This window comes from Protopterus annectens, chromosome 9.part0, assembly GCF_019279795.1.
Source record: "Protopterus annectens isolate FY-2018-M chromosome 9.part0, PAN1.0, whole genome shotgun sequence".
Taxonomy (NCBI): Eukaryota; Metazoa; Chordata; order Ceratodontiformes; family Protopteridae; genus Protopterus; species Protopterus annectens.
In genome coordinates, this window is record NC_056743.1 from 925,848,077 (window position 1) to 925,865,165 (window position 17,089).

General features: G+C 38.0%; 1 protein-coding gene across 1 annotated transcript in view; it reads left to right on the top strand.

Moving 5' to 3' along the window:
* The window catches only part of INPP1 (inositol polyphosphate-1-phosphatase), a 298,246-nt gene that overhangs the window by 184,915 nt on the left and 96,242 nt on the right, over positions 1-17,089 (top strand). The window contains exons 4-5 of the mRNA XM_044083668.1: positions 12,488-12,688; positions 15,739-15,913. Of these exons, the coding sequence (XP_043939603.1) occupies positions 12,488-12,688; positions 15,739-15,913 (376 nt within the window). The remainder of the gene's footprint in view (positions 1-12,487; positions 12,689-15,738; positions 15,914-17,089) is intronic.

The following is a 17,089-nucleotide window of genomic DNA, read 5'->3' on the forward strand; positions in this document are numbered from 1 at the left end:
CCAAAAAGAAAAGATAAACTGAGGACCACAGACGAAGAATCCACTTAAAACACCAGTTTATTGCACCTCTAACTCTTCGGCAACCGCCTTCAAGGAGTATAGAACATCACATAACTTACACAGTTTATATACCCTAATACATCTAACAATTAAACAAGCAGCCTACACCAATTAATCAATGAACATTAAAAAATACTTAATACTACTTTCTCATCAGATAAGAAGCCTCCAGTTACATTCCACATTCAGACCCTGAGGAAATAAAGTGTCATATTTCAAAATAAAAATACTTTCTTTATATAACAACTTATTTTTATACAAATCATCAGAAAATACACCCTTCATAATATGTTCTAAAATAGTGGCTTGTAACCCATTTGGATTAGAATTGTGAACCAGCGTAAAATGTTTAGCAACAGGGCTATCTTCTTTATTATTTATAATATTCCTGACATGCTCTTGCAGTCTAGTTTTAAACTTCCTTTTACTTTCTCCTATATATACAAGGTTACACGGACATTTCAACGCATAAATAATACCTTCAGTATTACAGCTATATATATTTTTAACCTCAAATACATGGCTATTTATATACTTAAAAGTTGGAACAATATAATGACATACATTGCAATGACCACAGGGTGAAGTTCCTAGTTTCTGCATTTAAGTGGAGTCTTCGCTTTCTTCCTAAAGCTCCTGTCACTGCATTGATTTTACATGCATACACTGCTGTCTTTCAGTCAGTTTTAAGTAACATTTCATGCCGTTCAGTGACTACTTAAAACACAAACAGTGCAAATGCCACAGAACAGATTTTCAAAGTACTTTTTACTGCTGCTTCTTTTTAGAATGGCTAAACTGCAGTTTTTTTTGTGAAGCCTGAATTGTACTAGTTTGACTCGTCTCCCACCCCCCCCACCACCCCTTCCCCCTTCATACCTAACTTCCCTAGCCGTCAAACTGCTAAGGGTAATTTGAGCTATTTCCTGCTGTGATTGTCAGCTCACAGCAGGAGACTTGACTCATGTGGTGTTTCCTTGTTCTAGCCTTTACTTTCTTTATGGGTAGAGGGAAGGACCAGGGAGCTGTGACATCACAGCATGGGTGGGTTTTTAGGATGGTCGTGGCGATGTCAGTTTTGGGGAGGGAATTTGCCAGAAAACTACCTTTATTCAGTGGCCTTGATGACATCAATGATTTGGAGACTTTTTCAGGGCAGGATAAAAGTTTTTTGAAAGTGAAACCACCACAGTACAGTAAGGTACTGTTCTAGTGGAGACAAACAGTCAATTTAAAATAGTTTAAATGCTGTGCTGCTGTTTATTCATAGCAGGGACAATAAATAGGAAGACAAAGGACAGAGAACTTGAGCATTTAATAAGAGAATCACATTGTAGTCCTTTAAGAAGCTATCCAAGAGCTTGCACAAGTCTATAAATACTGAGCATGTGCAAGCTAGACAGCCATTTTGTATTAAGCCATTGAGATGCAAGCATGTATGTATATAAGGTCTGTCTGTTAGCCAGTTCATTTGTATTTTAGGATGCTGCTATCCATCCTTATATGTATATATGTATTAAAGCATTTAAACGAAATACCCCGCCTGCTTGTCATCTATGTGAGAAAGAGAGACACTTATTAAAAAAGAAAATTATGCTGACTAAATCCAAGCAGGATTTGGCTTTTGCACAACAGTCTAAATAAGTTTACAATGTAAACATAAGAAATTAATTCAGCAGCAATATCTCAATGTTAAAGTGAATTATGTCTGGTTGCTTGAAAATGAAAACTAAAGACAGAACCCTAGAAAGTTATATAGTCTGGTGAAATTTTATCTTTTTCACATATGCACGCTGTGAAGACTTGCTCACATCTTTTCCTGCAGACTGGACACTGCATATCTTCTTTGGAGAAGATCACTACAACAGAAATCATAACATCTAGGATTGCATCTTTTGGGATGTAAAGCCAACCATTCAACCTTTTTCAGGATTCTACATGGTCCCTTGGGATTTTTGTATGCTGGTGCTAACGTGTATGCTTTTTCTTCATTATATCAGTCAATTGCGGTTTACCGCATTTACGTCTTCTTCATCTAAAGAACCAGATCACCTAACCAGAAGCTGCAGGCCTTTTTTCGCCTCTTTTATCATTCCTTGTGGTTTCTTTATGTTGCTTACCAATTTTGGGACTTGAAATATCATTTTTTCTCCAGGTAGACCAGAGTTAACGTTGGAGGACACAGTTCCAGTTTTGGGCTTTGTTCAGGAATACTTTTATCAGGAGATAACGTTAACAGTGGCAGAGACGAAGGTCGGCCATTGGATTCTCTCTTGGAAGAGCCCTTCAACTTTGAAATACAGTGACTGCTGCCTTTTCTGGTTGGTCTTGTCCGAAGTGGTATTTTTACAACTCGGGCTGCGGATGTTATGCACTCAAGGTGGCTGCTCGGCGACTACCGTTTTGTTCCTTTATATCACCTACAGGTATTGTAAGACACTTTTATTTTTTGCTGGTTTGTTTTAGTATATCAGTAAATTGAAGTGGAAACTATAATAACCAGCAGTGGTCATTGATTTGGACAATCAACACACATTGCGGGACACTATACTATTTTCTGTCTTTATATTTTGAACTGATTTGAGACATTTATTCCTACAGCCTGGGTTGCAGGCATTATTCATTCAAGGGGGCTGCTCTGTGACTACCAGTCATGTTCTTTTGAATCATCTATTACTTCTCGCTGGTTTGTCTTAGTACAATTAGTAAATTGAAGCAGTTTGCTACTTACCAGCATTGGACACTTATGTTATTGTTTTGGACTAGTAACAAACATTGTGGACATTATGCCATTTTTTGTTTTTGTCATGTTTGAACTTATCTAAGCCTCATTTTCTTCCAGCATTTACTAACTAGTTAATTTTATGATGATAGTTAATAATCAGCATTGGGCATTTTAGGCCTGGAGTGTTTGTGTCTATTTGTTCATATTCTGGTGAGGCCCTGTCGGGTTTCATTTTTTTTTTCTATAGATTTATCGGATATATTGCAGTAATATGCTTATGGCATTACTTGTTTTGGACATGATTTACAATTTTATATTTTGGGTGTCTATCATTAAACACATATAAACAGTATTGTTCACAATCAAGATTTGCATTTTCGATTGTTTTTGCTACCAAGCTAAGCTATTTGGGTGTATTCAGGATGTGAATTATTATATGGTCATAATTGTTATTTATAGACGAATATTTCACATTGGATTATACATTGCTTTCTATAATTATATTCATATATCTGGTGTGGATTGTGCTTTAACTCTTTTTGCCATTTAGATTCATATCACTGCAGTTTTTAGTATTGTTCAGTCCCCATTTTCTTTTTGTCGGGGCTATTGTACATTGCACCTTAGGGTGGTCCAAACAATATTGACACTAGGTATTTCACCCCTACACCATGATATCACCATCTCAACCCTCACACACTCTACTCCTACTATATACCATTTGCATCACTTCCCTCACTCTGCTAACCACCATTACCAGTTACCAAACACCACTTACCTACACACTATTCCTTTTTTATAAAGGAACATCCCCCAATACTCCAAACCCCATACCATATTTACAACTAACCCCATACAACTATCATACCACCATAATCCACCACCTAAAACACAAGCTATGCCCATCAAATAGCCAATCCCACACCACTCTTAATTACACAAAACTCATCAACAAACTAGTCAAACTTTATGTACACCTGAAAACAGCACTAGTATGCTGCGATGACATACACCCCAACCCAGGCCCACTCAGTCCAGCTAGAACAATCCCAGACCTAAATACAACCCTACGCCAAAGGCCCACAAACTCACTCCTCATCATAAATCTAAATATTAGAAGCATCTTAAATAAGGTCCATGACCTCCATGCCTTAATCTCCTTTTATCATCCACATATTGTCATTCTGGCAGAGACCTGGCTTAAGCCCCTAATTCAAGATAATGAAATCACAGCACCAGGCTACAATATAATCAGAAATGACAGAGTAGGAAAAAGGGGTGGAGGAGTAGCAATACTATATAAAACTCACCTTATCTTAGAAAAACTAGACATAACAACCCCAGACTTAGATAACACTGAACTCATCCTCACTAAACTTTAACTTAACCCACATAAACACATCGACATTATAGGATGCTACATCCCCGCAGGGAACAATATTATCATCACAGAAAAACTACTAGAATGGATAGCCAACACCCTTCCCCAAGAAAACATCCTATTAGGCGAACTCAATATTGACCGGGACAACTGCTCCAGTCTAAACCCTATCTCCCATATCAACCTACATGGACTAACCCAACTAATAACTTCCTCCACCAGAACAGACAAAAGAACCAAACATCAATCTATAGTAGACTGGATACTAGTATCTCATCCTTCCTATATATCTCACGCTGGCTGCCTGCCAGATGCCCTCAGAGACCACCTACCTACATTTCTAATAAGAAGCAAAACTCCCCAACTGACCCAAGAAACTGTCAGGGAATGTAGGAATAGAAAAAACTTCAACCAACTCAACTTCAGTAATGAATTAAAACTGTGTAACTGGACCCCCCTAAAAACTTTGGACCTTGATGAAGCAGTACTATACTTCAATACTACCTTCATTAACATACTTAACCACCATGCCCCTCCTAGAACTACTAGAATCAGAACTAAACATGCACCTTGGCTAACTCTAAATACTAAAACATTACTCCGAGATAGGAACAAAGCATGGACAAACTTTCATAAAAGCAAATCCCAAATAGACAAACAAACACACCGTCAGTTACGTAACAAAGTCAAACAACTTATTAAAATAGACAAAATCTCCTACTACCAAAATATGCAGAATAAATATATTAACAACCCAAAAAAGTTCTGGGCTGCTGTCAACACCGTACTGCAACCAGGGAAAACAACCACTCCCATCCCCAAAATAGTGAACAATCATGACAACATCCCCACTCAGCTCAACAAATTCTTCACAGAAACTATCCAAAATCTAGCCAACAACCAACTAAGCCCCAACAACCCATCCCCATCTAAAACACCCTCTTCACCCAAAACAAATCTCAGTTACCCCATCTTCACCTTCAACCCAGTGCCAACCAAAATCATACAAAAATACTCATAAAAGTAGGCCAGCCTCTACAGCCGCCAATAATATACCTTCCGAATATCTGCAACTAGCAGCTGAAGCAATAGCCTACCCTGTCCCCATATTAATAAACAGATCTATCTCAGAGTTCAAAGTACCCCATCTTTGGAAAATATCACATATTACACCACTGCACAAAGGGGGTACCTCTACAGAACTTAGTAACTATCGACCCATAGCTTTACTATCCCCACTATCAAAAATTCTAGAGAAGGTTGTCCACATGCAACTGATGAAGTACCTCTTAGAAAACAAATTAGTGTCCACCCAGCAACATGGTTTCAGACCCTTCCATAGCACTACCACCACACTTACATCATTCACTAATACCGTCAATAACCACAGAAACAATGGACTGCTAGTATCTGCAACTCTGTTAGACTTATCTAAAGCCTTTGACATGGTCAACCATGAAAAACTGCTTCATACACTAACCACCCTAAATCTCACCTTCTCTACTATTTCTTGGTTTAAGAGCTACCTAGATGGTAGGCAATAAGCTGTAAAATGGCAAAATCAGCTCTCTCCCTTACTGCCTGTCTCCCCAGGGGTACCCCTAGGCTCCATCCTGGGTCCTCTACTCTTCACCCTATTTACTAACTAATCAACTACCATCTGCCATACCCAAAGCCTCAATAGTCCAATATGCAGATGATACCACCATTATCTGTGCAGCCAACTCCCTTGACCACCTCCACTCCCTAACACAAGAATGCTTTTTCCTGGCAGAAACATGGATCACTAACCAAAACCTCATTCTAAACCCAGCCAAAACTAAATTACTCCTCTTCAGCCCTCACAGATCTCCACCCTCCTCATCTAACATTTCAATCTCCTTTCACAACAACACCTCCATCACACCCAGCAGTGACGCCAAACTGCTAGGCCTCGAAACTGATAATAGACTTAAATTTGACATTCATATCTCCCAGACCATTAAAAGAGTCCACAGAAAAATGGGCCTACTCTATCGCAACAAACAGTTTCTCACTAGTCACTCTAAGGTTACCACAGCCAGGACACACCTCCTATCAACACTACTTTACACCTCCCTCGTGCTTACCAATATCCAAAAAACTGAGCTCAACAAACTAGATAGCTGCTATAATAAAATAGCCAAATTCGCCACAGGATCTCCTTCTAGAACCCACCACTGTGAAAGCCTCAAAAAACTCAACTGGCTAAAACTCCCCCTGACCCTTCATGTTAGCTAACTAGCACTTGCTCACAAAGTACTAAATCATCCAGGCAACACACCAGCCCTGCAGCAACTATTCCAGCCTTACACCACTACCAGATCCCTGAGATCAAGTACCCAACACCTCCTTAAGGTAACTATCTCCCATATCAACCTACATGGACTAACACAAACTTTAAAAATGAGGCAGGCAGATCCGTTTATAGCCACTTCATCTCTAAAATCTGGAACTCCCTTCCAGCCCACATAATAAATAAAAAATCCACCACCCAATTCAAAAAACTACTCAAAACACACTTCCTGAATCACAGATTGTGTACCTGTACTACCCCTGGATAGTAACTCGTATGTTACTGTTTCTAGCAACTAGAGTAACAGCTATCTACTGCTTTTGTAATGTATGCATGGGGTAATAGTATCACTGAACACTGTAAAGAAACCTAAAGGACGTAGCATGTCTCTCGTGTAGAAATGAGTTATGGAAGTTATCTACTCTATCTTCTTGCTATACTTGCTGTTAAACACCTCTATAACATGTATATATTAATGTAGCCTGTGAATGTTGGCAAATACACTCTTTGGTTAACTCCCTGTTTTATATTTACTATACTTCTATAAGAAGTATAAAGATTGTTACTCTATATATTGTTTATTGAACCTTTTGGTTAACATGTCTTTCTCTTGTTAATGACTTTACTGCTCTGGAGCTTTTCTTCCCGGGCCTCCACTGAAAATGTACATATATCCAGTTGGACTCTCCCGGTTAACAAATGTAAAATAAATAAATAAATACATTTGTGTCTTTTCCTGAACTGAATGTGTTAAACCAGTGACCTGTACCCTGCAAGGTACCAATATGGGTCTTGTGCTTTCCATGTTAGTAAGTATATGGCTTCCTTGTAAATGCCAAGTTGTTTCATGTTTTCTTCAATTCTTCTTGGCATTTCAATTGTTCTCTACATCATAATATATCAGAAGAAAATCTCTACTGTATAGTATTTTTATCTTTTCCAAAATGGCTTTACTGCATGTCTTGTCAGTAAATATTGATTTCTCAACCTTGTTTCAGTTCTTACCAGTAGTTTTGAAGTTGTCCAACAAATGTGACTCTAGCAAACAAATAGTTTGTAAGGGTTTCCATACTCAAGTTATTTTTGCTTACTTCCTGAGCATAATGTAGAAGATTGCAAGTTTTGTAGCAGGTTCTAACAGGCCACAAAGTTAAAAAGACAAGAAGCATTGGCTTTGTTCCTAAGCAAAAAAGTGGCTTCATTTTTACTTTATTTTAAATTGAATTTGTTAACTCAGGTGGAGCACTGATCCCCTTGGATCTCTTTCAGTCTCATCCTGGGGGTAAACACAGTAGAAGGTAACTTCTGTAATTTTGAACATCTGACTGCATAACAAGATGCTCACAATTAATTTGGGGAAATGCCAGTGGTCTAACTTACTGAGCAAAATGTAAAGTAATTAGTCTGTATAAACTCAGTCACGCTTTTATTATGTACTAGTCAACATTTCACTTAATATGATCTCAGTCAAGACATACTTGCAAATGTCTTCTTCTTTCGACTGCTCCCGTTAGGGGTCGCCACAGCAGATCAACTGTTTCCATTTCTTCCTGTCCTCTGCATCTTGCTCTGTCACACCAACCACTTGCATGTCCTCTCTCACCACATCCATAAACCTTATCTTAGGCCTCCCTCTTTTCCTGTTACCTGGCAGCTTCATCCTTAGCATCTTTTTCCCAATATAGTCTGCATCCCTCCTCAGCACATGTCCAGACCAACGTAATCTTGCCTCTCTGGCTTTATCTCCAAACCTTCCAACCTGCGCTGACCCTCTAATATACTTATTCCTAATTCTGTCCTTCCTCGTCACACCCAGTGCAAATCTTAACATCTTTAACTCTGCCACGTCAAGCTCCGACTCCTGCCTTTTTGTCAATGCCACTGTCTGCAACCCATATAACATAGCTGGTCTCACTACCCTCTTGTAGACCTTCCCTTTCACTCTTACTGGTACTCGTCTGTCACAAATCACTCCTGACACTCTTCTCCACTCACTCCATCCTGCCTGTACTCTCTTCTTCACCTCTCTTCCACACTCACCATTACTCTGTACTGTTGATCCCAAGTACTTAAACTCATCCACCTTCGCCACCTCTACTCTCTCATTCACACACATATATTCTGTCTTAGTCCTGCTGACCTTCATTCCTCTTCTCTCTAGAGCATATCTCCACCTCTCCAGGGTCTCCTCCACCTGTTCCCTACTCTCACTACAGATCACAATGTCATCTGCAAACATCATAGTCCACGGGGACTCCTGTCTGATCTCGTCTGTCAACTTGTCCATCACCATTGCAAATAAAAAAAGGTTCAGAGCTGATCCTTGATGTAATCTCACCTCCACCTTAAACGCATCCGTCATTCCCACCGCAGACCTCACCACTGTCACACTACCCTCGTACATATCCTGTACCACTCTTACATACTTCTCTGACACTCCCGACTTCCTCATGCAGTGCCACAACTCTTCTCTAGGCACCCTGTCATATGCTTTCTCTAAATCCACAAAGACACAATGCAACTCCTTCTGACCTTCTCTGTACTTCTCCATCAACACTCTCACAGCAAACATCGCATCTGTAGTGCTCTTTCTTGGCATGAAACCATACTGCTGATCACTAATCTTCACTTCCCTTCTTAACCTAGCTTCCACTACTCTTTCCCATAACTTCATGCTGTGACTGATCAGTTTAATCCCTCTGTAGTTACTACAGCTCTGCACATCACCCTTATTCTTAAAAATTGGTACCGAAACACTTTTTCTCCATTCCTCAGGCATTCTCTCACTTTCCAAGATTTCATTAAACAATCTAGTTGAAAACTCCACTGCCATTTCACCTAAACACCTCCATGCTTCCACAGGTATGTCATCTGGACCAACAGCCTTTCCGTTCTTCATCCTCAAATGTATTCATCTAATTCATAGGTTCTTAGATTCTCTCCAAACATGAACAGATGCCCGTAGAACCAATGCACGGCCAAAAGAGACTTGGAAAAAACGAAAAAGCCAGCAAGTATAGGCAGGTGCCACATCCAAAATAGTATTTATTCACATAGGGAAAAAATTTTCCTATGTGTATGAAATTGTAACAAACAATTTACAAAACATTCAGACCGGTTTCGGCTCCTAAGAGCCTTCTTCAATGATACAAAAAAGACAAAAACTTGTAGATATCAGTATACAAACATATATATGGTTCAACCACACAAAAGAACCAATAAGAACACTCCATTTATAATTGGTCATTAAGACCAGGTGAAAACAGTGCTCCCAATTTAATGATCCATTTTCTCTCCTTTAAACTAAGCAATTCATTCCAATGAATTTTGTCTTTGCATTTACCTTTTATACAATCAATAATGACAAATTTAAAACATGCAGATGTGTGTTTCAAACTATGTTTATAAAGTGCGTTGCTAATACGTTTGTTTTTAACATCACTCAAGTGTTCACATATTCTAAGACGAAAAGACCCGGAGGTCTTTCCAACATAAAATGCAGAGCAGTTACAGGTCACCAAATAGATGACCCATTCAGTGCTACAATTAGCCCAAAATTTGATGTCAAAGACTTGTGGAGTATTTTTACTACTAAATTCACAAGTATGTGAAACCCTGATACAAAAAGAGCAATGCCCACAAGGTGAGCACCCAACAATGGGTTTGCCTAAGAGGGACAATTGGACGTAAGCAACAGAATCAGAACCCACTCTCTTATAATGACTGAACTTAGAGCCAATAGTTTGTCCCCTTCTGAATGAAAAAGAACATCTTTCTGGGAGAATAGAGTTCAATTTTGGATCAGCTTTAAGCACATTCCAATGTCTGTATATAATGTTTTTAAAACCCTGTGTATTACGTCCATATGTGGTCACCAAACGCAAGGTCTGTGAATTAGGATTTTTATTGTTCCTGTCTCTATAAGATAATAAGTCATCTCTGTTTAAGTTAGATGCCCATCTTTTGGTTGCATGCACAGAACCTGGACGGTAACCCCTCCTAATAAATCTATGTACCAAATCATCCCGGGCTTCAACAAAGGACTGTTGACTAGAACAGATTCTTCTAGCTCTTATGAACTGAGACTTAGGTATGTTCTGGATGATATGTTGTGGGTGGAAGCTGGTGGCATGTAATAATGAATCAAATTCAGGGAATTTTCTAAACATCCTAGTTGATAAAGTATTGTCATCATTTCTAGTCACCTCAACATCAAGAAATGTAATCCTTGATGTGTGACAAGTCAACTTGAATTCTATTCCCCAAATATTATTATTTAGATATTCAAGAAACTCCATAAGATACAATTCATCAGCTTTCCACACCAACCAACAATCATCCAGATACCGACGCCAGATGTCCATCTCAAGACATATAGATATTATGATTGTAATCATAAATTATAATTTCTTCTATATATGCCATGAAAAGATCTGCATATATGGGTGCAAAAGATGCACCCATAGCAGTACCTTTAATTTGCCAATAACAATTATTTTGAAAATAAAAAACATTACTGGACAAAACATGCTCGGTAAGACATACCAAGAATGTATTGAAACCTGGTCGATATAAACCTGATCTAGTCAACCAATAGTCCAATGCCTGTAAACCTGCCCAATGTGGAATGTTGGTATAAAGAGAGGTAATGTCCAAAGTGCATAATAACCAATGTGATTCAAGTTGGGTATTGTTAACAATATCCAAGAATTGGGTGGTATCTTGGATTCTAGCTCTAATAAATACCAATAGTGGTTTCAAATAATGGGTTAAGTATTCAGACAATGGTTCAGTGAGAGACCCATGTCCAGATACAATGGGCCGGCCTGGTGGATTTGTAACATTCTTATGAATCTTGGGTAACAAATATAAATATTGTTTCGATGGTGAAACAACCATTAATTGTTCTTTCGTAGATTGTGTAATGATGCCCTCATCCACCGCCTCAGTCAGGAATTGGTCAATATTGCCCTTAAAATGAGATGAGGGATCCAAAGACATCTGTCTATAATATTCCTTGTCACCCAATTGCCTCAAAGCCTCATTGTCATACATAACCTTGTCTAATACCACCACTGCTCCACCCTTGTCAGCTTGAATGATAACCAAATCTTTATTGTTCACAAGCTCTTCCAAACTATGTATCTCATCAGTAGACAAATTATTATAAGAGACAGGTAAATCCTTAAGATGACAATGTAAATCCTGTAGGACATTTTTTTGAAACACACCCACTAAATGTGCCATCAGTGGATTAAATGTTGATTTTTTAAATTTGAAATCCTGTAATGTATCACAAACATTATGCTCAAAAAACATCTTCAAATTCAAAATCCGACAAAAATTAATCACATCCTGGGCCAAAGATCGTTCAGAAACAAAGAACCCAGGAACAAAATTAAGCCCCTTGTTTAGCAGTCTAAGTTGACCATTGGTTAATACCACAGAAGAGATGTTATGGACATTGGAATTAGAAATTACTGTTGTGTCATGATTTTCAACAATGTCTCCAAACTCTGTTTGGAAGTTTCTTTTCTTGTGCTTCCGCCCCCCTCGTCTGTATCTAAATTGTGAGGGTGTGGACAGTTATCCCTTTTGGCCCTAGGCACCCCATCACTGTAGTATTCTTCCAATTCACCTTCAGTGTTGGAAGACGTATCCTCACCAGAGGTGCCACTAGAAAAACTTGAATTTTTCTTTAAAATAAATTTTGGCCTTTGGAATATTTTTACCACTGAAAGCGCTTACCATATTAAAGTTTTTAGTTGCTTTAGCATTACGTTATTCGTATTTGCTTATTTCAGCTTTCTCCTACCATTCAACTCGTTTTTCTTTTGGCTTATTCATTACATGTATAACAGAACTAATTGTGTATGCAAAATATCATCCGGAGCAGCATTAGTATAATTTTCACTGTAATGTATGTAGAGAAAATGTAAATAAAGCTGAAGTGAGTGTTTATATACAATTACCATGTAAATCAAGATAATATTTTTTGATTCCGCAGGTGAAACAATTATTGTAGAAGTGTGTAAGACCAAGCAGGAGACAGCTGGATTGTTGTACCACATCCTGGATCACAGTGAAGTAGCAGCACAACTCCTGGCAGACGTTATTCATCAGGACGTGGTCATTGAAGATGCTGCAGCAGAGACTGTGACAGTGAATATCGCCACTGAAGCCATGGGAATATGGATAGATCCCATAGGTACTGTAATAGCTCCATAGCTTTCACTTTCCATGGTTCATTTCATTAATTCACTCCTGTAAAACTGTCAGACCACCCTACTATAATAAGACATAACCTTCAGGAAAAATCATTTTTCTGCATCTTCATAAAACGTGGCCTCTCTCCGTAAGCTAAGTTAAAACCTCAGAACCTGATTTTGTTGCCCCAAGGTGAATCTGTGGGTAGCTGCGATCTGAAACTTGTTTACAGATTGTGCTGAACTCTGAGCACTAATATGATCCCATTACCTTGTAACACTAATTTAGGGGTCATGTATAGCTCATAATTGATGCTTAGAAGGCTAGGTAGTCCAGAACACATATATACTCCTTAAGAACAGTTGTCTTCTCAGAAATCTCAGATTGTTATTCCTGAGGAGTCTATCACAAACATTGAGGGAATATTTTATTTATTTATTTATTTGCATATTTGTTAACTGTATGAATGCAAGTGGCACAAGTGAAAATACATAGATAACATAAAAAGCAATACATATTCTTTACATTTGTAAGTGGAATACAGTGTACTACATATATATTAAAACATAAAACTATGCATGGTGTATGTCAGAGTGAAGAAATTAACTTTTACCTTGACAATTATGGATTAATTATGAACAAGTGAATGCATGAACAGTTCAAAGTATGCCAGTGATTAGGTATTCTAGACCTAAAATTGTACCTAATGTGAATACAACAGAATAACTTTTTGAAGACAGCAGAAAAAGTAATGTAGTATATGTGATTGTATGCTGAGTTAGCCCATGTTAACCGCTGTCAAATTAATAGTTACATATATTTTCAGTTAAATACTCTGCCAATTTGGCTTTAAATTCAACAGTTTGCTTTCCCCTTTGGATTCCAATTTGGTAAATAATTCCAGGTCAGTGAAGCAATATTGTGCAAGGTCGTTTGACTCTGTACCAACATGAATGAAGACGTAGCCCACAAGAATGCATTTTGGCAACGGGAGTTTTTACTTTGTTACATAATTGTGGGCAGTGCCCTAGCTAGTCCAATTTTATTTTTAAACTAATCAGTCTAAGTGTGGTATTAGCTGCAATATGTAGCCACTCTGCTTTTTGCAGGACAAGGCAGCAATGCTCAGTGGTTTCAGTCAAATAAATAAACATGTTTATATTGTTTAGGGTAGCTTGAGTGTTGTGTTAAGTGATGAGTACAGTGGTATTACTAGGAGGGCATAATCCATTTTTGGTATCAAACCTCCAGTTCAGTTGCTCTCCTGGACTTAGGGCTGACATAGCTTACAATTTTATAACAAACCTTTCTTTGTTTTACAACTATTATCAGCCATGCTGTACTTAACAGATAATGCTGAATGTATTCGTATGTCTAAGTACTTGTAGATTTGCAGTTGGTCAGCACAGTTATTCGAGAGATCAAATTGCTGCAGCATGTACTCCATCCAATTTTTAGCCATCTCAAATAATATCGTGGATGTTTTATTAATGTTGACTATTAATTTGCTTAGGGAAAAACAGGTTTGTCTGTAGCTGACAGAAGGCTACCTGAAGGTCACATTTCATGGCCACAGTAGTTTTGGTTGCTTTTAGTAGAATAGGACCATCTGCATAAAGTTTAATTCAAAATTCTGGGAAAGAAGTTCAGGGATGACACTTACAAAGACATTAATAAATATGGAAAATAGAACAGGAAGATGAAAACTGAGTGCACAGTTACATAAAACGAGCAAAGTATGTCCTCCAATATCCAGGCAGATAATTTCAAATTGAAGTTATGGTAGAGCCCTTATTATTGTCAGTATTTTTTTTTAAACTTCTTTCTTCATGAGAGTGTAACAGAAGTGTAATTTCCTTTGGTAAAGCCAGCAGAGACACATGAGGTGCATACCTTCACTGAGTGTGACCATGCTAATGTGATGCATGTGTTATTTAGCATTACAGTTACTCGTGTTATTTGAACTGCTTTTCATAGCTTCAAGTCATAAGGATTGTAGCTTAACAAGCTTTTGTAAGACTGACATAGCTGGTGCCTATGTGAGGGTTGCACTATTAGAGTAAGAAATAGTATATCACTGGAAAGTTAAAAAGTATGTTTAATATATTTAATTCTGTAATGACTGTAAGTCTAATGTGCTTTTTGTATTGCTATTATATGAAGTATAAAAAAACTTATGCAAACAGTGATACACTTGCTTTTGTGGTTTATTGACTCTTACTTCAAAAGCAGTCCCTTCTTTTTATGAACAGGAGCTCAGAAGCCGTTATTCTGTAAAATAAATAATTTGGTGTTATCGTAAGAGGGCAAGTTTCAACTTTCCTTTCTCTAGAACCTGATAAAGTAGTAAAAGTAGCTACCAAAACCCCCCCGAAGACCCGTGACCTTTGTAAATTTTTTCAAGTGTGTGTCTTTGCCAACTTCTATGTAAATATCTGCCCCTTTTAATAGTGTAACATCAGTAGGGATTATGTTTTTTGTTGAATATTGTCTTACAGCTTACATTGCTAGTTCTGTCTCAGATATTGTAAGCCGGTTCACCCACAACCAATCTGAGAACACCATCCCATTAATTTCAAGAACCTTTAAGACCAGCAAAGGAAACACAAATTAAGTCTAGTGTGCTATTTTACTTCTAGAGAATTCAGTGCTGATGACTGAAGCTAATAAATACAGACTATTTGTAAGTTATAAATTGAGGACTTTTCTGTATTTAAAAAAAACATTTTTCTTGACTGAAGAATAGAAAACAGTGTTGAGACTTTACCTTACATAACCTTATACATATATCTTTACTCTCTAGATCAAAATGCTTGCTTGAAAGTAGAAAGCGTATATCAAAGCTGAAGGATTAAATCAGCAGTTCACAGCAACAGAGAAGTGTAAGGGTGTGAACTCAGAATGTACCATGTAGTAGGTGATTTCATCAGGGAACAAATTGCATTAAATGTGATTTATATTTTTTATATTGCACTTTTTTTCAAACATACCAGTAATTAAATATTAAGTGAAATGACAAGAGCAATGAAGTAACATTCATTTTTAATACAGATTCTACTAACCAGTATATCAAGGGAAAAACGGATGTGATCCCCATTGATGGAATCTACCCATATGGACTGAAATCTGCTCTGGTTTTAATTGGGGTTTATGACAGAAACACAGGTGATCCTGTTATAGGCATCATTAATGAACCCTTCTACCAGCAAGACTGCAAGACACTGCAGTAAGATTTGTTTTTTATTTTGAAAAGTGAGATTGTTCTGTTTTTGCTGTTTGAGAAAATGTGCTCCATCAGTCGACACACATCCTCAAAACTAAAAACTAACTTGATAATTAACTAACATACACAGTACACACTAGTTTTGTTAGCAGAATGTTTAAGTAAACTTGTTTCCCATAAGCATAAGTACAATTTTATACTGTATTTTGCACCTTTAAACTGTAATTTTGATATATTGATGATTTTTAAAACTGTTCTTGCTGATTTGTTGCACTTTTTGTCTGCTGTAGCATAGACTAGATTCAGACCTGATGAATCTGGTTCTGTTTGCTAAATTGTGTACTACACCAGGCTATCTTTTGTTGGAGATGGCCCCCCTGCACTCTTGTGGCAGGAAAATACAGTTAGGACTAATCTGATTGAAGGTTGCTTGCACAGGGCTCAGTTTTGAGCTTTTTATTGGTTAAATTGTTTAATTCAGTTTGCTCGCTGTTGCTACATAAGCCCCACATTTGTGCAGGTTTGTTCTTGTTTTAACACAGCTCCACAGAGTTACGTGACCAGCCACTACTCTGCTGTATTCATCTGTTTATGCATAGCGCACCTCCATGCACCATCATGCACTACAATGTAGTGGGGTAACTATTGGCAGTCAGAGATGCAAAAACTTCAGTAGATAAATTTTCCCTTAGTAGCTGCCTGTGATCCAACCGAGAAGTCCTTAAATTGCACTTACCTGCTCAGAGAGCATCTCATCTGCACTTTTGCCCCTAAGCAGTCCCAAAACCACCAAATCTACAACAGTTTCGTACCATTTAGAGAACCCCCACTAATACAGACCCTTTATAGAGCACCCCATTAGTATAGACAGTTTAGAGCACCCAGTTATACTACATCCTTCCATTTTCTCTTTAAGCTAGCATTATGGATGGTCAATTTCCCTCCATTTCTCCTACCAGCCTGATTGACATGGGTATCCTGAGGCAGTGTAGCAACTACTTCATGCATACTGACAACCCTATACTCCGAAATCACCCCAGGACAATTTGTGAGAGATGCATCTACACTAAGAATCTAGAATCCTTGCTCTCTCTCTTGCACGCAGAACAGTAACACTGAACAGATTGTTAGTTCACATACTACACCTCCTTTGCAAACCATGTACTCAACACATGCAGA